The sequence below is a fragment of the Pseudophryne corroboree genome, chromosome 5 (assembly GCF_028390025.1).
Source record: "Pseudophryne corroboree isolate aPseCor3 chromosome 5, aPseCor3.hap2, whole genome shotgun sequence".
Lineage (NCBI taxonomy): Eukaryota > Metazoa > Chordata > Amphibia > Anura > Myobatrachidae > Pseudophryne > Pseudophryne corroboree.
The window spans coordinates 603,682,414-603,704,526 of record NC_086448.1 but is presented as its reverse complement, the minus strand read 5'-3'; the positions used below and the strand labels follow the sequence as shown (position 1 = coordinate 603,704,526).

The window sequence follows — 22,113 nt, the reverse complement described above, 5'->3', positions numbered from 1 at the left end:
GAGACTTTTCCAGGTTCGTCCATACCCCCTGGAAGTTTCTTCCTTGTGTGACTGCTCCCCAACCTCTCAGGCTGGCGTCCGTGGTCACCAGGATCAAATCCTGTATGCCGAATCTGCGGCCCTCCAATAGATGAGCCTTTTGCAACCACCACAGAAGATATACCCTTGTCCTTGGCGACAGGGTTATTCGCAGGTGCATCTGAGGATGCGACCCTGACCATTTGTCCAACAGATCCCTTTGGAAAATTCTTGCATGGAATCTGCCGAATGGAATTGCTTCGTAAAAAGCCACCATTTTTCCCAGGACTCTTGTGCAATGATGTACAGACACCTATCCTGGTTTTAGGAGGTTCCTGACAGGTCGGATAACTCCTTGGCTTTTTCCTCGGGAAGAAAAACCTTTTTCTGAACCGTGTCCAGAATCATCCCTAGGAACAGCAGACGTATCGTCGGAAAACAGCTGCGATTCTTGGAATATTTAGAATCCAGTCGTGCCGTCGAAGAACTACTTTAGATAGTGCTCTTCCGACCTCCAACTGTTCTCTGGAACTTGCCCTTTTTAGGTCGTGCAAGTAAGGGATAATTTAGATGCCTTTTTTCTTTGAAGAAACATCTTTTCGGCCATTACCTTGGTAAAAAGGCCCGGGGTGCCGTGGATAATTCAAACGGCATCGTCTGAAACTGATATTGACAGTTCTGTACCACGAACCAGAGGTACCCTTGATGAGAAGGACAAAATTTGGACATGGAGGTAATCCTTGATGTCCAGGGACACCATATAGTCCCCTTTTTTCCGGTTCGCTATCACTGCTCTGAGTGACTTTATCTCGATTTGAACCTTTTATGTAAGTGTTCAAAACATTTTAGATTTAGACTATGTGTCACCAAGCCGTCTGGCTTCAGTACCACAATATAGTGTGGAAAAATAATACCCTTTTCCTTGTCGTAGGAGGGGTACTTTGATTATCACCTGCTGGATATACAGCTTGTGAATTGTTTCCAATGCTGCCTCCCTGTCGGAGGGAGCCGTTGGTAAAGCAGACTTCAGGAACCTGCGAGGAGAAGATGTCTCGACTCTCCAATCTTTACCCCTGGGATAATACTCGTACGATCTAGGGGTCAACTTGCGAGTGATCCCACTGCGCCCTGAGACTCTTGAGACTACCCCCCCACCTTGAGTCCGCTTGCACGGCCCCAGCGTCATGCTGAGGACTTGGCAGACGCGGTGGAGGGCTTCTTTTCCTGGGAAGGGGCTGCCTGCTGCAGTCTACTTCCCTTACCTCTATGTCTGGGCAGATATGACTGGCCTTTTGCCTGCATGCCCTCATGGGAAAGGAAAGATTGAGGCTGAAAAGACGGTGTCTTTTTTAGCTGAGATGTAACTTGGGGTAAAAAAGGTTGGATTTCCCAGCTGTTGCTGTGGTCCCCAGGTCCGATGGACCGACCCCCAAATAACTCCTTCCCTTTATACAGCAATACTTCCATCTGCCGTATGGGATCTGTATCACCTGACCACTGTCGTGTCCCTGACATCTTCTGGGAGATATGGACAACGCACTTATCTTGATGCCAGAGAGCAAATATCCCTCTGTGCATCTCACATACATATATATAGAATGCATCCTATTAAATGCTCTACATGAATAAAATATTTTCAGTCAGGGAATCCGACCAAGCCAACCCAGCACTGCATCTCCAGGCTGATGGCGATCGCTGGTCGCAGTATAACCACCGTATGTGTGTATATACTTTTTAGGATATTTTTCCAGCTTCCTATCAGCTGGCTCCTTGAGGGCGGCCGTATCTGGAGACGGTAACGCCACTTGATAAGCGTGTGAGCGCCTTATCACCCTAAGGGGTGTTTCCCAACGTACCCTAATTTCTGGCGGGAAAGGGTATAACGCCAATATTTGCTATCGGGGTAACCCTACGCATCATCACACACTTCATTTTATTTTATCTGATTCAGGAAAAACTACAGGTAGTTTTTTCCACTCCCACATAATACCCTTTCTTGTGGTACTTGTAGTATCAGAAACACGTAACACCTCCTTCATTGCCCTTAACGTGTGGCCCTAATGAGAAATACGTTTGTTTATTCACCGTCGACACTGTATTCAGTGTCCGTGTCTGTGTCTGTGTCGACCGACTGAGGTAAATGGGCGTTTTTAAAACCCCTGACGGTGTTTCTGAGACGCCTGGACCGGTCCTAATAGATTGTCGGCCGTCTCATGTCGTCAACCGACCTTGCAGCGTGTTGACATTCTCACGTAATTCTCTAAATAAGCCATCCATTCCGGTGTCGACTCCCTAGAGAGTGACATCACCATTACAGGCAATTTCTCCGCCTCCTCACCAACATCGTCCTCATACATGTCGACACACACGTACCGACACACAGCACACACACCGGGAATGCTCTGACAGAGGACAGGACCCACTAGCCCTTTGGGGAGACAGAGGGAGAGTCTGCCAGCACACACCAAAAACGCTATAATTATATAGGGACAACCTTATATAAGTGTTTCTCCCTTATAGCATCTTTTATATATATACAATATCGCCAAAATCAGTGCCCCCCCTCTCTGTTTTAACCCTGTTTCTGTAGTGCAGTGCAGGGGAGAGCCTGGGAGCCTTCTCTCCAGCTTTTCTGTGAGAGAAAATGGCGCTGTGTGCTGAGGAGATAGGCCCCGCCCCTTTTTCGGCGGCCTCGTCTCCCGCTATTTTTGAAGTTAGGCAGGGGTTAAATATCTCCATATAGCCTCTGTGGGCTATATGTGAGGTATTTTTTGCCTCTAATAAGGTTTTTATTTGCCTCTCAGAGCGCCCCCCCCAGCGCTCTGCACCCTCAGTGACTGTTGTGTGAAGTGTGCTGAGAGGAAAATGGCGCACAGCTGCAGTGCTGTGCGCTACCTTTATGAAGACTCAGGAGTCTTCAGCCGCCGATTTTGGACCTCTTCTCTCTTCAGCGTCTGCAAGGGGGCCGGCGGCGCGGCTCCGGTGACCATCCAGGCTGTACCTGTGATCGTCCCTCTGGAGCTAGTGTCCAGTAGCCAAGCAGCAAATCCACTCTGCACGCAGGTGAGTTCACTACTTCTCCCCTAAGTCCCTCGTTGCAGTGATCCTGTTGCCAGCAGGACTCACTGTAAAGTAAAAAACCTAAGCTAAACTTTCTCTAAGCAGCTCTTTAGGAGAGCCACCTAGATTGCACCCTTCTCGTTCGGGCACAAAATCTAACTGGAGTCTGGAGGAGGGTCATAGGGGGAGGAGCCAGTGCACACCACCTGATCTGGTAAAAGCTTTACTTTTTTGTGCCCTGTCTCCTGCGGAGCCGCTATTCCCCATGGTCCTTTCAGGAACCCCAGCATCCACTTAGGACGATAGAGAAAAAGTTTTACTGTCGACGGTGTGTGTGTCCTGTTTTTATTTGGGTATTTTTTTCCCAGTAGTACTACAGGTACCAGCGGGCCCGCTTTTCTCCCGCATGCTGGTACTTGTGGTTCTCCAAGTACCAGCTTGCGGGGGAGGCTTGCTGGGACTTGTAGTACTGCTGGAAAAAACAATATTCTTTTCATGATCACAAAAGGCTATCAGCCCCCCCATCCGCAGCCCATTGGATGGGGGGGGGACAGCCTCAGGCTTCACCCCTGGCCCTTGGGTGGCTGGGGGGGGGGGGGGGACCCCTTGATTGAAGGGGTCCCCACTCCCCCAGGGTACCCCGGCCAGGGGTGACTAGTTGGATATTTAATGCCACGGCCGCAGGGCACGGCATAAAAGTGACCCCCGGCTGTGGCATTATCTGTCCAGCTAGTGGAGCCCGATGCTGGTGTTAAAAATACGGGGGACCCCTACGCTTTTTGTCCCCCGTATTTTTGGCACCAGCACCAGGCGCAGAGCCCGGTGCTGGTTTTAAAAATACGGGGGATCCCCTGTCAATTTTCCCCCCGCATTTTTAGAACCAGGACCAGCTCGAAGAGCCCGAGGCTGGTTATGCTTTGGAGGGGGGACCCCACGCCATTTTTTTTTAGGATTTTACCGTTCCAGCAATAAAAATAAAAAAATAAAAAAATATAATATTTAAAAAAATATATAAATAATATTTGTGCCTCCAAAAAAAAAAAAAAAAAAAAAAGTACCTAATCCCTTCTAATATAAATAGATCTGCTATTCCCCCAAAAAAAAAAACACAAAAAAAAACATGTTTAAATTTTTTTTATTTGTTTTCACCCTCCAAAGTGTGGCGGATTGAAAATGACGAATTTGCTGTCTAAAAGCACTGCTGTCGAATTTCCAAACTTGAATTGAATATGCTTTGGTCGAATTGCAGCACTTATATCATTGCAGAAAAGTCGAATTTGCAAAAATTCGAATTTCAAAAAGTCGAATTTTGAAAGTCCGTTTTTTGGTCGGAAAGCACTGAATTGCATAGGCGAATTTTTTTTTTGGTCGAAAATGACCCGAAATTCGACAATTTCGGGAATTCGACCGCAATTGCATATACCCCTATGACTGCAATATAAGCTATGTCTTCCCGTGTTTTATATATGTTCAAACTAAGTGAGATTTGGGATAGAGAGGGATATTTGTTTTCAAGAGTAACATGCATAAATACAACCAGTCAAAAATCCATAGATCAACAACATGCAAAAAAAGCAAGATTTCCAAGAAGCACCACATACCCAGCATATATTGCAACCTTACCCTTGGTATTTTTGCACCCAAATCTTGGTATTGCTTTGGATTCTTGAGGAAATTGACAAACTCCATAATCTCCAGTTTTGCCTCCTCACACCCTGCCACATCCTTGAACTTGACATCAATTTCATCCTTCAGAACTTTGGCAGTTGTCTCTCCCACACTAAAGAGACCACCCATCCCACGGCCTGTTCTTCCTCCAGCCTGGCCTCTTCTCAGAGTGTATATGAGGAAGCCCAGGATGAGGAAAGTTGGGAGGATGTTCAGAAAAAAGGAGCTAGACAAGATGAATAAAATAAGATATAGGGACAACAAGAGCGCAAGGCTATATACATTAGGCTTAGAAAGATGAAGTGTCCCACCTCCAGTGTACTTTCTATGGTGGTCAAAAAAAATACACAATGTCTCTGGCTTCGTCCTTGCATAAAGGTTATACAATTCTAAGATGACCAGTAAGGACAGCAATTTAAAACATGTTTTCCCAATGAACACTGAGCTGATTGCAGTAGAAATTGTAAACTGTAAAATGTACACACACTAAGGTGGAACTGAGCCGATCCCAGAGGTATAGCGTAGCGTCCTTTTTGTATCGCATATGCAACAAAACATCAGAGTCTACTACAGACACTGGGCTGTGACTTTAACCGCACAAGAAGTAGTTTTAAACATGTACAAAGTTGCAGATGAACGGAACATAGGGTGAGAAAAAGCTGTGGCTGCTGTATCATTGCAATTCAGACTCATTCACGCACAGATGTACAAAGTTAGCACATCAAATTTATCAGTGCAACTGAGTAAAGTAGTTTTGCCGCTTCCAGTTATTTTATTTGTGCAAGTAAAAATGCACAGTTTGAAAAAAAAAAAAAAAAAAAAAAAAAAAAGACGTTTGGCGCGGCAGAGTAGTCTGGGACCTGGCGTGCAGAAAGGGGCTTTTTGGCTGCAGTGTATAAAGACATTTGTACATTTTGATGGATAGAAATACTTGTCCATTTGTATGTGCTATGCGGTGCTCTTGATCAACTCATACCCCCTCTGCGCTAACTGTATAGAAACTGTACACATCAGATCAGAAGACAAAACAAAATCGGTGTGAAACAGATTTCTGAAATACAGAAAAGTTGTTTCTTTCTATAGTTACTATGAGGAGACTTGCTGAACAAGTTAATGAAGAACAATTTTGTTGAGGTACAGGAAAAACCTCTTCCGTGGAAAACGTTTGGTCTCAAGAATTCCTAATAATTGATTCTATAAATGTAAATGAGAGGGATATTAATCTTACCCATCACCCTCAACTGTATACACCACAGGTACTCTGTTCTCCGGCTCTATGCCAAACTCCTGCTGCGCAGTTTCCAAATTCCGTTCAAAGGTATCCACGCTGCCAATATTAAACCAGACATATTTCTATATGTAAAAACAAAGAAAATGCACAACATATCACAAACGAAACAGCTCAGGTGACAGTAAGCCCAACAACTGGACCTGGCTAGATTTACAAGATCCCACAACCATCATTTTGTTAAATGCTGCCTATAGACAAAGTTAATATTCAAAGTTCATTGATGGAAAGCTCTCTTGACTAACCGAGCAGGAAAAGATTACAAACATTTGTATGATTTTTCTTTGAAATTTGCATAAACAAAATGTGAAGATGGTCTATTAAAGTGAAAACATAAAAAGCACATATTGTAGTAGAAACTGTATGAAAAACTGAAGTCTAATAGGACTGATATTATATAGCTTTCAAAATGAGAGGTTATTCATGTATATCTCCCAATCATGATTTAAATTCTTTTAGCAAACCCATATTGCACTTGATGGGTTGCACTGGATTGGAAAGATAAGACAAATGCCTTTGTTTTAAATAGCATTTTCAGAAGAGGTAACAGAAGTGGCGTTTGATAAGGGAGGGTGTGGGGCAGGGGGAGAGTCCCAAAGCTTCATAACAATGTGTTTTTTTTAATGTTTTACCTATCGCTTTTAAGGATAAATGGGACTTGTTCTTAACATATGCCTCAGAAGTGCTATAGATGAACCTCACATATCCTCAGCGCTAGAGATGAAAGCACAACACCCCGCATAACCGTCAGGGCTGTTTCTAGCCAATTTGGCTCCCAGTGCGAGATTAAAAAATGTGCCCCCCCCCCCCCCCCCCACACCTAGATTAAAAAAAAAAAACTTGCGCGCACACGGCAAGGGGGCGTGGCCTCATCTAAATGGGTGTGGTCTCATTTAAATGGGCATGGCCTCGTCTGAAAAGACTACCTCACAATACAGTTTTTGACCCTGCTCCAACAGATCATGACCACCACAGGAAAAAAAATTCTACCATATTAAGCCCCACACAGTAATGCCCCCTGCACCATATTATGCCACACACCGCAATGCCCTTGATACATTAAATCCCCATACCACAGCAGGCAAGAGTCCCCATTTCACACATTACGGCAGGTGTCCCCATTTTACACACAGAGAGAGAGAGAGAGAGAGAGAGAGAGAGAGAGAGAGAGAGAGAGAGAGAGAGAGAGAGAGAGAGAGAGAGAATGAGAATACCTACAGAGGCGATTACCGCTCTTCGGCCCGCCTCACCAGTCGCTCCTCGCGCCGGCCTTTCCCTCTTCCTAACTTGGATCCCCCTCTGTACTCAGCTGGGGGGGGGGGGGGGGGGGGGGGGGGAGTTTTGCAGAGTGACGGGGTTGCGTCGCGACGTAACGACGCAACCGCGTCATTCCGTGAAAATCCGCCCCCCGAGCGTGTTACTTGGGGAGAAAAAGGAGGGGGAAGCTGGGAGCCCCAGTTAGTGCCGCGGCAGGCGCCCAGTGTAGTTGCACTGCTCGCCTGCCCCAAGAAACGGCCCTGATAACCGTATACAAATGCATTATCATTTTCAAGGCAGATTTTATTATGAACAGAATTGTGCTTTTTTGGAAAGAGGGATTAATGCTGAAGTAAGAACCGCAAGTATCCTTGCGGTGATTGGATAATGAAACACATCTTCTTTTATTTCACTTTAAAAAAAAAGGTATAAGAAAATAATGGTATTATGCAAAGTCTTCAGGAAAAAAGCCAAAGGTAAAATGTATGTGGGAACTTCATTAATAAGTTTCTTATAAGTACTCTGCAGCCAAAAAAGTGCCACAGTAAGCTCAGCAGAGAGGTGAAAAAAGCCTTGGCATGAAATAGGTTTAATAAACAATAACTAATCTGCAAAATGCCTTTAAACTTAGCAAGTTTTAGTAATGTGTTACAAAAGTATAACAGGAAAAAAAATCAGCTAGAGAATCATTTGCTGGAATGATTTATACTAGGGAATTGGTAAACTGCATAAAATTATTTGTGGGAAAGTGGAACAACCTGCTTATCATCTACATTTGTCATTTGTAGTAACACTGGTCATGCCAAATGCAAAATGTGGCAGAAATTATAACACTTGAATAGCAGGCTTTAAAATGTAAAAGAGGTCTAAACAGAGCTAATTTTTAGACTAATATTTACAAAAGGAGAAAAAAAAAAAAAAAGTCTTACCCCTTCCATACTTGACATTCCAGGATTAAGGACAACTCTTACAAAGCGCTTATTTACTACCTGAAGGCGGTCCACCTATGTATGATAAGAAGCATTTACATTAAGTCATGGGAAAGTTCTTCTGCCGGATTGAAAAAAAAAAAAATAAAGATTTTACTTACCGATAAATCTATTTCTCGGAGTCCGTAGTGGATGCTGGGGTTCCTGAAAGGACCATGGGGAATAGCGGCTCCGCAGGAGACAGGGCACAAAAAGTAAAGCTTTTCCAGATCAGGTGGTGTGCACTGGCTCCTCCCCCTATGACCCTCCTCCAGACTCCAGTTAGGTACTGTGCCCGGACGAGCGTACACAATAAGGGAGGATTTTGAATCCCGGGTAAGACTCATACCAGCCACACCAATCACACCGTACAACTTGTGATCTAAACCCAGTTAACAGTATGATAACAGCGGAGCCTCTGAAAGATGGCTTCCTTCAACAATAACCCGAATTAGTTAACAATAACTATGTACAATTATTGCAGATAATCCGCACTTGGGATGGGCGCCCAGCATCCACTACGGACTCCGAGAAATAGATTTATCGGTAAGTAAAATCTTATTTTCTCTATCGTCCTAGTGGATGCTGGGGTTCCTGAAAGGACCATGGGGATTATACCAAAGCTCCCAAACGGGCGGGAGAGTGCGGATGACTCTGCAGCACCGAATGAGAGAACTCCAGGTCCTCCTTAGCCAGAGTATCAAATTTGTAAAATTTTACAAACGTGTTCTCCCCTGACCACGTAGCTGCTCGGCAAAGTTGTAATGCCGAGACCCCTCGGGCAGCCGCCCAAGATGAGCCCACCTTCCTTGTGGAGTGGGCCTTTACAGATTTCGGCTGTGGCAGGCCTGCCACAGAATGTGCAAGTTGGATTGTGCTACAGATCCAACGAGCAATCGTCTGCTTAGACGCAGGAGCACCCATCTTGTTGGGTGCATACAATATAAACAACGAGTCAGATTTTCTGACTCCAGCTGTCCTTGCAATATATATTTTTAATGCTCTGACAACGTCCAGTAACTTGGAGTCCTCCAAGTCACTTGTAGCCGCAGGCACTACAATAGGCTGGTTCAGATGAAATGCTGACACCACCTTAGGGAGAAAATGCGGACGAGTCCGCAGTTCTGCCCTGTCCGAATGGAAAATCAGATATGGGCTTTTGTAAGATAAAGCTGCCAGTTCTGACACTCTCCTGGCCGAAGCCAGGGCTAGAAGCATGGTCACTTTCCATGTGAGATATTTCAAATCCACCTTCTTTAGTGGTTCAAACCAATGAGATTTTAGAAAGTCCAAAACCACATTGAGATCCCACGGTGCCACTGGAGGCACCACAGGAGGCTGTATATGTAGCACTCCCTTAACAAGGTCTGGACTTCAGGGACTGAAGCCAATTCTTTTTGAAAGAAAATCGACAGGGCCGAAATTTGAACCTTAATAGATCCCAATTTGAGACCCATAGACAATCCTGATTGCAGGAAATGTAGGAATCGACCCAGTTGAAATTCCTCCGTCGGAGCACTCCGATCTTCGCACCACGCAACATATTTTCGCCAAATTCGGTGATAATGTTGCACGGTTACTTCCTTCCTTGCTTTAATCAAAGTAGGAATGACTTCTTCCGGCATGCCTTTTTCCTTTAGGATCCGGCGTTCAACCGCCATGCCGTCAAACGCAGCCGCGGTAAGTCTTGAAACAGACAGGGACCCTGCTGAAGCAAGTCCCTCCTTAGAGGTAGAGGCCACGGATCTTCCGTGATCATCTCTTGAAGTTCCGGGTACCAAGTCCTTCTTGGCCAATCCGGAACCACTAGTATCGTCCTTACGCCTCTTTGCCGTATAATTCTCAATACTTTTGGTATGAGAGGCAGAGGAGGAAACACATACACCGACTGGTACACCCAAGGCGTTACCAGCGCGTCCACAGCTATTGCCTGCGGATCTCTTGACCTGGTGCAATACCTGTCCAGTTTTTTGTTGAGGCGAGACGCCATCATGTCCACCATTGGTCTTTCCCAACGGGTTACCAGCAAGTGGAAGACTTCTGGATGAAGTCCCCACTCTCCCGGGTGAAGATCATGTCTGCTGATGAAGTCTGCTTCCCAGTTGTCCACTCCCGGGATGAACACTGCTGACAGTGCTATCACATGATTCTCTGCCCAGCGAAGAATCCTTGCAGCTTCTGCCATTGCACTCCTGCTTCTTGTGCCGCCCTGTCTGTTCACATGGGCGACTGCCGTGATGTTGTCCGACTGGATCAACACCGGTTTTCCCTGAAGCAGAGGTTCTGCCTGGCTTAGAGCATTGTAGATTGCTCTTAGTTCCAGAATGTTTATGTGAAGAGACGTTTCCAGGCTCGTCCATACTCCCTGGAAGTTTCTTCCTTGTGTGACTGCTCCCCAGCCTCTCAGGCTGGCGTCCGTGGTCACCAGGATCCAATCCTGTATGCCGAATCTGCGGCCCTCCAATAGATGAGCACTCTGCAACCACCACAGAAGAGACACCCTTGTCCTTGGAGACAGGGTTATCCGCAGGTGCATCTGAAGATGCGACCCTGACCATTTGTCCAACAGATCCCTTTGGAAAATTCTTGCGTGGAATCTGCCGAATGGAATTGCTTCGTAAGAAGCCACCATTTTTCCCAGGACTCTTGTGCATTGATGTACAGACACCTTTCCTGGTTTTAGGAGGTTCCTGACAAGCTCGGATAACTCCTTGGCTTTTTCCTCCGGGGGAAAAACCTTTTTCTGAACCGTGTCCAGAATCATCCCTAGGAACAGCAGACGAGTTGTCGGCATTAACTGGGATTTTGGAATATTCAGAATCCACCCGTGCTGTTTTAGCACTTCTTGAGACAGTGCTAATCCCTTCTCTAGCTGTTCTCTGGACCTTGCCCTTATTAGGAGATCGTCCAAGTATGGGATAATTAATATGCCTTTTCTTCGAAGAAGAATCATCATCTCGGCCATTACCTTTGTAAAGACCCGAGGTGCCGTGGACAATCCGAACGGCAGCGTCTGAAACTGATAGTGACAGTTTTGTACAACGAACCTGAGGTACCCCTGGTGTGAGGGGTAAATTGGAACGTGGAGATACGCATCCTTGATGTCCAAGGATACCATAAAGTCCCCCTCTTCCAGGTTCGCTATCACTGCTCTGAGTGACTCCATCTTGAACTTGAACTTCTTTATGTACAGGTTCAAGGACTTCAGATTTAGAATAGGCCTTACCGAGCCATCCGGCTTCGGTACCACAAAAAGAGTGGAATAATACCCCTTCCCTTGTTGCAGAAGAGGTACCTTGACTATCACCTGCTGAGAGTACAGCTTGTGAATGGCTTCCAAAACCGTCTCCCTTTCGGAGGGGGACGTTGGTAAAGCAGACTTCAGGAAACGGCGAGGTGGATCTGTCTCTAATTCCAACCTGTACCCCTGAGATATTATCTGCAGGATCCAGGGATCTACCTGCGAGTGAGCCCACTGCGCGCTGTAATTTTTGAGACGACCACCCACCGTCCCCGAGTCCGCTTGAGAAGCCCCAGCGTCATGCTGAGGCTTTTGTAGAAACCGGGGAAGGCTTCTGTTCCTGGGAAGGAGCTGCCTGTTGCTGTCTCTTCCCTCGACCTCTGCCTCGTGGCAGATATGAATAGCCCTTTGCTCTCTTATTTTTAAAGGAACGAAAGGGCTGCGGTTGAAAAGTCGGTGCCTTTTCTGTTGGGGAGTGACTTGAGGTAGAAAGGTGGATTTCCCGGCTGTAGCCGTGGCCACCAAATCTGATAGACCGACTCCAAATAACTCCTCCCCTTTATACGGCAAAACTTCCATATGTCGTTTTGAATCCGCATCGCCTGTCCACTGTCGCGTCCATAAAGCTCTTCTGGCCGAAATGGACATAGCACTTACCCGTGATGCCAGTGTGCAGATATCCCTCTGTGCATCACGCATATAAAGAAATGCATCCTTTATTTGTTCTAATGACAGTAAAATATTTTCCCTGTCCAGGGTATCAATATTTTCAATCAGGGACTCTGACCAAACTACCCCAGCACTGCACATCCAGGCAGTCGCTATAGCTGGTCGTAGTATAACACCTGCATGTGTGTATATACTTTTTTGGATATTTTCCATCCTCCTATCTGATGGATCTTTAAGTGCGGCCGTCTCAGGAGAGGGTAACGCCACTTGTTTAGATAAGCGTGTTAGCGCCTTGTCCACCCTAGGAGGTGTTTCCCAGCGCTCCCTAACCTCTGGCGGGAAAGGGTATAATGCCAATAATTTCTTTGAAATTATCAGCTTTTTATCAGGGGCAACCCACGCTTCATTACACACGTCATTTAATTCTTCTGATTCAGGAAAAACTATAGGTAGTTTTTTCACACCCCACATAATACCCTGTTTAGTGGTACCTGTAGTATCAGCTAAATGTAACGCCTCCTTCATTGCCAAAATCATATAACGTGTGGCCCTACTGGAAAATACGGTTGATTCGTCACCGTCACCACTGGAGTCAGTGCCTGTGTCTGGGTCTGTGTCGACCGACTGAGGCAAAGGGCGTTTCACAGCCCCTGACGGTGTTTGAGTCGCCTGGACAGGCACTAATTGATTGTCCGGCCGTCTCATGTCGTCAAACGACTGCTTTAGCGTGTTGACACTATCCCGTAGTTCCATAAATAAAGGCATCCATTCTGGTGTCGACTCCTTAGGGGGTGACATCCTCATATTTGGCAATTGCTCCGCCTCCACACCAATATCGTCCTCATACATGTCGACACACACGTACCGACACACAGCAGACACACAGGGAATGCTCCTAACGAAGACAGGACCCACTAGCCCTTTGGGGAGACAGAGGGAGAGTTTGCCAGCACACACCAAAAGCGCTATATATAACAGGGATAGCCTTATAATAAGTGCTCCCTTATAGCTGCTTTATATATATCAAAATAACGCCATAAATTTGCCCCCCCTCTCTGTTTTACCCTGTTTCTGTAGTGCAGTGCAGGGGAGAGACCTGGGAGCCGTCCTGACCAGCGGAGCTGTGAGAGGAAATGGCGCCGTGTGCTGAGGAGATAGGCCCCGCCCCTTTTCCGGCGGGCTCGTCTCCCGCTATTTAGTGAATCCAGGCAGGGGTTAAATATCTCCATATAGCCTCTGGGGGCTATATGTGAGGTATTTTTAGCCTTTATATAGGTTACATTTGCCTCCCAGGGCGCCCCCCCCCAGCGCCCTGCACCCTCAGTGACTGCGTGTGAAGTGTGCTGAGAGGAAAATGGCGCACAGCTGCAGTGCTGTGCGCTACCTTTAGAAGACTGCAGGAGTCTTCAGCCGCCGATTCTGGACCTCTTCTGACTTCAGCATCTGCAAGGGGGCCGGCGGCGCGGCTCCGGTGACCATCCAGGCTGTACCTGTGATCGTCCCTCTGGAGCTGATGTCCAGTAGCCAAGAAGCCAATCCATCCTGCACGCAGGTGAGTTCACTTCTTCTCCCCTCAGTCCCTCGTTGCAGTGATCCTGTTGCCAGCAGGACTCACTGTAAAATAAAAAACCTAAGCTAAACTTTTTCTAAGCAGCTCTTTAGGAGAGCCACCTAGATTGCACCCTTCTCGGCCGGGCACAAAAATCTAACTGGAGTCTGGAGGAGGGTCATAGGGGGAGGAGCCAGTGCACACCACCTGATCTGGAAAAGCTTTACTTTTTGTGCCCTGTCTCCTGCGGAGCCGCTATTCCCCATGGTCCTTTCAGGAACCCCAGCATCCACTAGGACGATAGAGAAAAAGTAAATTTCTAACCAGTTTGTATTTGTCTGGGGGTTGCTGTAAGAAGTTGGACATTTAGGGGCAGCTTCAATTAACGGTATAGTTTACTCAAGGCTAATTACGCTGCGCAATTCAATAAGAAGCCGCATCCCTCTGCGTTAAGCCCCAGAGGGTGCGCAATTTTTACTCGCAGCCTCCAGAAATGCTGAGCTTTACCTGCACTGTAAACACCGCAGGTAACTGAATCGATCCCTTAGTATACAGTCACAAAGTTTGGTACTTAGTGTTGTATATTTCAAGCAGCTGGTGTGTTTTCAACTAAATAAAAGAACAGACTTGGGGGTAAATGTAATAGCCTACGGGTTGCAGGCAGATGTGACATTTCTGCAATTTAGCTGCTATGTTTAAAGTGCCAATTTTTTAAACAAGCAAAACCAGGAAGGTGTCCCCTACTAAAACATGATGCTTTAATTTTACTGGCTAAATCACCGAACAAGGTTATTACATTTAGCCCCTGGGCAGATGAAGAACGTGACTTCATGCACTCTGCCCACCCATCGAAGCAAAAGGTGGGATGACATCATAACATTATTAACAGGGGGTGATAGAACATTGTAGTAATACTAGGACATTATCAGCAAACTCAATAACATGTATTATTTATAGATTAAGGCTTTCTTAACAGACAATGAGCCTCTCTACTACAGGAACTCTAACTTCTAAGAATACTATTTACATTGCAACCTGTCAATTTTTACCCTCATCCAGAGCAGGTAAGGATGCAATTGCAAACATATAGTGACAGGGTGGTGGGAAGGGAATTGGATAGTGAGCACGTGGAAATGTGATCTTTCATACAGGTATGTTCTCTTATTGGCATTCGTGTCCCTTTAAGGTGCACACATACTAGTTTGTATGTATATTGCACAAGAGAATAAACAAAAAATAAATTGTGCAGAAATATGATTGCACAAGTTTGAATACCTTGATCACTAAATAACTGATAACAAATGTATTACAGTGTGTGTGGACAGACTGAACAATCATAATTGATATTTTTGCATGTGAAAATTGACCAGATTTGGGGCCTAATTCGGACCTAATTGCAGCAGCAAAATTGTTCTCTAATGGACAAAACCATGTGCAGTGCAGGTGGGGCAGGTATAACATGTGCAGAGAGAGTTAGATTTGGGTGGGGTGTGTTTAAACGGAAATCTAAATTGCAGTGTAAAAACAAAGCAGCCAGTATTTACTTTGCACAGAAACAAAATAACCCACCCAAATCTTACTCTCTTTGCACATGTTATATCATGAGTCTCTAGTACACAAGCTTCTCCTGTGCTTTCCAAACTCCAAAAACAACATCCGTGCTAATGAGTAATTATGGGAATGTAACACCAACATCACTTGGTAAATCAGTGCCCCTTTTAGGACTTGCTAGCATGGGTAACATGATCGGCGGGATGTAATGGATTCAGAGATCACCAGAGGTGTAAGTGATTGGCCGGCATCCCGCATCTCCGGCGATCTCGGACTTCATTACATTCTGCTGCATGTTTCCTATCAATATTTTCTTACATGTGTTGTGTGTAGAATGTTGAACATTGTCAGGATAAACTTTCTAGTCTCACATAACTCAACTCAAAAAGGAGCTCTCACTACTTACCATGCCTTGTGATAAGTAATTATTTACAAAATCCTTCCACGTGATCTCCACAGGAACCTTCCTGAAGAAGACGTAGTAAGTGGCAGCAGCCCAAAATCCTGTGCATGCTATGAAGTAGTATCGGAACTGATTATCATCCCATGGAACTTCTCCCTGCAAATCAGAGGTGTAGAGCTCACACACATGTAAAGATCAGAAATACAGACTACACTATATAAATGAATGTAACACATAAAATTACTTGCTAGCTTGTATGGAGGCAATACAGTGTTGAACACAATTGCATTTGTGCACCAGGTGAAATTTGCAGCAATGTGCACGTACACATCTTATGTCAATATACAGAGCAGTACACATCAAACCCTGCAGTATCTCATGCTTGGACAGTAGACCAGGGGATACAGTATATAAAAGTTAGGTAAGATTTTCCCATCTTAATATACTACTCAACTGTGTAACATTCAATTCTAATAAGTCTAACAATTACATATGTAAACAATTGAAAACATGTGAACCCATCAAACAAAAGGAATGACTATTTGAAGTTCATAAAATATATTTCTAGGAGTATTAACACTTATTTACACAGCACCAGTATATTCCATTGTGCTTCACAACTGGGACAGACATGGAGGTAAGAGATCCTTGTTCACACGCTTACATTCTATACTAAGAATTAAAAACTAGCAACAAAAGATAAAAAAGTGACACACATTCATCGTTTTATCCCCTAGTATTTTTTTAGTAATTTCACAAATGCATTCCATAAACGTATTCTATGACTTTAAACATTTATTGGAATGCCAAATTAAACTTTAACAGAGATTAGGTCAACTAATAGACATCATACATGGGGGCGTGGCTACGGTAGGCATGGAGTAGCACATAGGGTGCGGTGCTCTCCTGCCCAAACATTTGCTAATATATCCTGTGGGGGCCCCCTGGGGTTAATAAAGTGACCCACTGTTGGCTGAAAGTGGGGTGCACTCACCGGACCACTTGTTGGGCTGTATCACTCCTTTACTTTGGACGCTTGGAGCAGCGACACCTACTAGGTCTGAGGAGCTGTCAGTGCCACGTGGGACGCCATCTCTCCCTCCTTGGAGCCCTGAGCGGCGCTTCTCCCCTTTCCGGTCCTGCTGTTAACAGTGAGTGCGGGGAAGTGCAGGGGCGGTGGACCGTGACCTCCTGTTACCGCCAAGAGCTCCTGTTAGGCTCCCCGGCACCGGACTCCTCTCCCGGCTCTCCTGCTTGCGGGCAGCTCCACTACCACCGCGCCGCTTACGGCACTGGACCTGCTGTGGGTGAGGCTCGCGGGGAAGCAACACCCTGTGAGCTCACGCTGCCGGGCACCACTACCGGACTTCTCCCACCTTTAATTGTGCCGGCGGGGCTGCACTGACCGCTGCTCCTGGTCTCTGCTGCCTGAACGCTGAGGGGCGTTGGGAGGGGAGGCCGCGGGGACATGGCTCCCTGGAAACTCCAGTTGCTGCTGCTGAGAGCCACCATTGCCTTTATACACAACGGAGGTGAGCTCTTTGCAAGGTCACTGCAGTATACACGGCACAACTAATCTATTGGCAGCTGACTATGGGGTCACTTAGTGCTTGTGGTCTGACATATCCTCTGGGACAGACTGGCCAGTCACACGGAGACGGTGGCCCCCTTTCCTTTTCTCTCCCCCCTCTGATCACTGGAGCCCTGAGAAGTGGGTGAAATATTTATTTGGCGCTCTAGTTTATATGCTGAGATTTGCTATGTATGTGAGCTACAAAGCAACTTTGTGTGACCTCTTCTCTTGTCATTATACCTGGTTCAGTAAGACACTTTCTACTTGGCTCACTTGCAGTGCCATTGAATTGCGGATCTCTACATTTGAGAACATAGTGTGCTTGGTAGTCAGACTGTTCATTTCCCATTCACATATTGGTCAGTACTGGAGGTCCCTCTAGGGGTAACTATATAGATTATTAACAACCATGGTGAAGCATCATCATCATCATCATCATGCTGCTATTGCAGCTAAATTAAAAAAAAAATCTCTAGAAATCTGCCTGCACAGGTTAATCCGGTGGGAGAGCCGCCAGACGGTTCCTCTCCTCCATCTCCAACCGCAAGTGCTAGCTCGAACTCTCCTGTGACGACAGTGTATGCTATCCAAAGGGTCAGAGATGCTGTTAATGCCAGCGAAAGCCATTTAGCAGACAAAATAGCCCAAGTGCAATCGGATTTGACTGTATTTCACCAGGATCTACAATGAGTGAAGGAGAGAGCGGGGGAGGTTGAAACCCGCATTTCTTCTGTCGAAGATACAGTAACTCCACTTAGCCGACGCACAACTACTCTTGAATTTTAGATGTCGGATGTGCATAAAGAGCTGACTGATATGGAAGGGCGCCTGCGGCGTAATAACATCCCTTTTGTAGGTCTGCCAGAGAAGGAGGCAAATTCACCTGAACAATTTTTGGAAAAATTTCAAATTTTTTGGGATAGGATGATTTCTCTTCACATTTCGCGGTGGAACGCGCACACAGAGTCCCTATGCGGCCGCTCCCACCTGGGGCTCCTCCTCTTACATTCATAGCAAGATTCCTTCATTAGAAAGAATGGGACGCAGTTCTGAAACTCGCTCGCACCAAGGGTCCGCTTAAATGGAATGGCACCCAAATATCAGTGTTCCCTGATTTTGCGATTGATGTCCAGAAGGAAAGGGCTCAGTTTCTGCCAATTAAGAGACGACTTCGGGAACTGAATATGCTATGATTTTCCAGTCAAAATAGAGTGGTCGCTGACTGAGAAAGCTAATTTTTTTATCAACCCGCAGGAAGCGGCGGCATGACTTTACCGGCATCTTCCGGCAAGACGTGCTCTGGCCAATGACTGAACAATACGGATTTCCGTTGTTTGGCTCGATAAGTATATGTGTGAATAATTGCTGCTTCATTGTTGCATATTTTTTCTCCCCCACTTTTTTCTTATTTTTTTAGGACGATATCACTTTTCTGATTAGTGTCCACATATGACATTGGTTCCCTGAGTCATGTGTTGTTAAATTTCCAGTGTGGTTGCAGACCCTGGGGGGGCCGGGTTATGGCAGGGGGCAACACTAGGCTTGTTGCCATTTTTGTCTCTATTGTGAGTTGGGCAATGTAGGTTTTCTACTTTGCCTTCCTTCTTTTCGAGGTTAATTGTTCGGGTACCGGGTTCGGGATTAGGTATGTAACTGTTGGGGTCTAACGTGCAGGGAGGGCTGGGGGGTTGGGGGAAAGCATTGTTTTTTTTATTTTTAGTTTCATTATTTGTGTGTGTGATCTTTGTACTGTGTATGGCTTCAGTTTTTATGTTGACTTATTTACCTGTGGTTTTGAGATGTTTACTGGGTTACAAATCTATATCTACAGCTCTACACAATGACTTCAGTACTGTATAAAATTCTCACATGGAATGTTAGAGGGCTGAACGACAAAATCAAACGTACTATGGTAATGCGCCAGATTAGGCAGTATGCTGCATATATAGGGGTATATGCAATTCACGGCGAATCGCGGCAATTTTTCGCCGTTTTTTAATTCGACTAAATTCGCCAGGTGAATTCCGGAAGGTAGCTTCCGGAATTCACCATATTCAATGAAAAACGGATTCGCCAGAATCGCGGGCGAAAATCGGCCGATTTGGCGGATTTTGCCGCGATTTAAAAAAAAACGGGAAAAAACGGGAAAAACCCGGAAAAAAAAATGGCGTGGGGTCCCCCCTCCAAAGCATAACCAGCCTCGGGCTCTTCGAGCTGGTCCTGGTTCTAAAAATGCAGGGGAAAAATTGGGCAGGGATCCCCCGTATTTTTAAAACCAGCACCGGGCTCTGCGCCTGGTGCTGGTGCCAAAAATACGGGGGACAAAAAGAGTAGGGGTCCCCCGTATTTTTAACACCAGCATCGGGCTCCACTAGCTGGACAGATAATGCCACAGCCGGGGGTCACTTTTATGCCGTGCCCTGCGGCCGTGGCATTAACTACCCAACTAGTCACCCCTGGCCGGGGTACCCTGGGGGAGTGGGGACCCCTACAATCAAGGGGTCCCCCCCCCCCCCCCAGCCACCCAAGGGCCAGGGGTGAAGCCCGAGGCTGTCCCCCCCCCCATCCAATGGGCTGCGGATGGGGGGGCTGATAGCCTTTTGTGATAATAAAAAGATATTGTTTTTTCCATTAGTACTACAAGTCCCAGCCAAGTACGTGGATTATCTCTGGACCTGGATGTACCTCTGGAAGGTGAGTATAATTTTTTCACAGGTACCTCGGATCGTCGGAGACCGTGGCAGTCGGCGTGTCAACATAGGTAAGTATGTGTGTGTCGACGTAAGAAATAAAGTTTTACTTTCACGGTGTGTGTGTCCTGTTTTTATTTGGGTATTTTTTTTCCAGTAGTACTACAGGTACCAGCGGGCCCGTTTTTCTCCCGCATGCTGGTACTTGTGGTTCTCCAAGTACCAGCTTGCGGGGGAGGCTTGCTGGGACTTGTAGTACTACTGGAAAAAACAATATCTTTTAATTATCACAAAAGGCTATCAGCCCTCCCATCCGCAGTCCATTGGATGGGGGGGGGGGGGGGGACACAGCCTCGGGCTTCACCCCTGGCCCTTGGGTGGCTGGGGGGGGGGGGGGGACCCCTTGATTGAAGGGGTCCCCACTCCCCCAGGGTACCCCGGCCAGGGGTGACTAGTTGGATATTTAATGCCACGGCCGCAGGGCACGGCATAAAAGTGACCCCCGGCTGTGGCATTATCTGTCCAGCTAGTGGAGCCCGATGCTGGTGTTAAAAATACGGGGGACCCCTACTCTTTTTGTCCCCCGTATTTTTGGCACCAGCACCAGGCGCAGAGCCCGGTGCTGGTTTTAAAAATACGGGGGATCCCCTGCCAATTTTTTCCCCGCATTTTTAGAACCAGGACCAGCTCGAAGAGCCCGAGGCTGGTTATGCTTTGGAGGGGGGACCCCACGCAATTTTTTTTTCGGATTGTACCGTTCCAGCAATAAAAAAAAAAAAAAAAAAATATTTTAAAAAAATTATAAATAATATTTGTGCCTCCAAAAAAAAAAAAAAAAAAAGTACCTAATCCCTTCTAATATAAATAGATCTGCTATTCCCCAAAAAAAAAAAAACACAAAAAAAACCATGTTTACATTTTTTTTATTTGTTTTCACCCTCCAAAGTGTGGCGGATTGAAAATGACGAATTTGCTGTCTAAAAGCACTGCTGTCGAATTTCCAAACTTGAATTGAATATGCTTTGGTCGAATTGCAGCACTTATATCATTGCAGAAAAGTCGAATTTGCAAAAATTCGAATTTCAAAAAGTCGAATTTTGAAAGTCCGTTTTTTGGTCGGAAAGCACTGAATTGCATAGGCAAATTTTTTTTTGGGTCGAAAATGACCCGAAATTCGACCGCAATTGCATATACCCCATAGTCTGTCTCCAAGAGACATCTTATAGGTGGGAGGCTGTTGGCCCTAAAGAAGCCCTGGGTGGGATGGGCTTACCACTCCACATACACCTCCGCATCTCGAGGGGTCTCGCTCCTCATTCACAAAATAGTTCTTTTTATTTTAGACCAGTTCCAGACCTACCCCAGAGGTAGATATGTTTTTATAAGATGCAGATTGAATTCACTCTCAGTATTATTGATGGCCATATACATCCCTCCTCCCTTCACCTACGAGGTACTAAAGAAGGCAGAAGAGTTTATGGCTTCTTCCCCCAATAGCTCTACGATTATGATGGGTGACTTTAATATCCTTGATCCCATATTGGATAGGAAATCTCAGGTAGCTACAGGTACCAGGGGAGGCGGGGGAGGGTTCGCAGTAATGATTGAGGAGATGGGTCTGGTAGATCCCTGGAGAGCAAGTAACTTGACAAAAAGTCAATTTTCATGCTACTCCACCTCGCACTCATCATTTTCTATGATAGACCTGGCTCTTATTAGTAAAGACGGTTTGGTCTGTTCGCTATTGCGATTGAGCCTCTGGCGTGTAGGATCAGAGCTAGTTCTGCTATTCAAGGACTACGTATAGGAACAAGGGAGGATAAAATTGCATTATATACAGATGATATATTGCTGTTTGTTGACAAATATGATGTTTCATTGCCAGCGGCTCTGGCAACCATTGATACATTTGGCAAGTATTCAGGCCTTACGATAAATTGGGAAAAATCTGGTCTTCTCCCTCTTAGGGGAGGGTGCCCCTTGGTCCCCCCCGTATCCCTCTACCATTACGTTGGGTGAACTCATTCAAATACTTGGGAGTCTGAATTGCTAATGACCCTGTTAGTTATATACCCCTTAATATTGCAACCAAAGCTTTTATATATTCTTCAACATTCACCAATTTATTTACCACACAGGATATTTAAACTGATAGACGGCTTTCTTTCCTCCTTGTTA

The 22,113-nt window shown here is 45.9% G+C and overlaps 1 protein-coding gene across 1 annotated transcript in view; it reads right to left on the bottom strand.

The window, feature by feature from the left end:
- AFG3L2 (AFG3 like matrix AAA peptidase subunit 2) overlaps nt 1–22,113 on the bottom strand; it is a 75,667-nt gene that overhangs the window by 32,872 nt on the left and 20,682 nt on the right. The window contains exons 5-8 of the mRNA XM_063923432.1: nt 15,676–15,828; nt 8,221–8,295; nt 5,975–6,099; nt 4,702–4,972 (exon numbers count right to left, since the gene is read on the bottom strand). Coding sequence (XP_063779502.1) covers nt 4,702–4,972; nt 5,975–6,099; nt 8,221–8,295; nt 15,676–15,828 — 624 coding nt within the window. The remainder of the gene's footprint in view (nt 1–4,701; nt 4,973–5,974; nt 6,100–8,220; nt 8,296–15,675; nt 15,829–22,113) is intronic.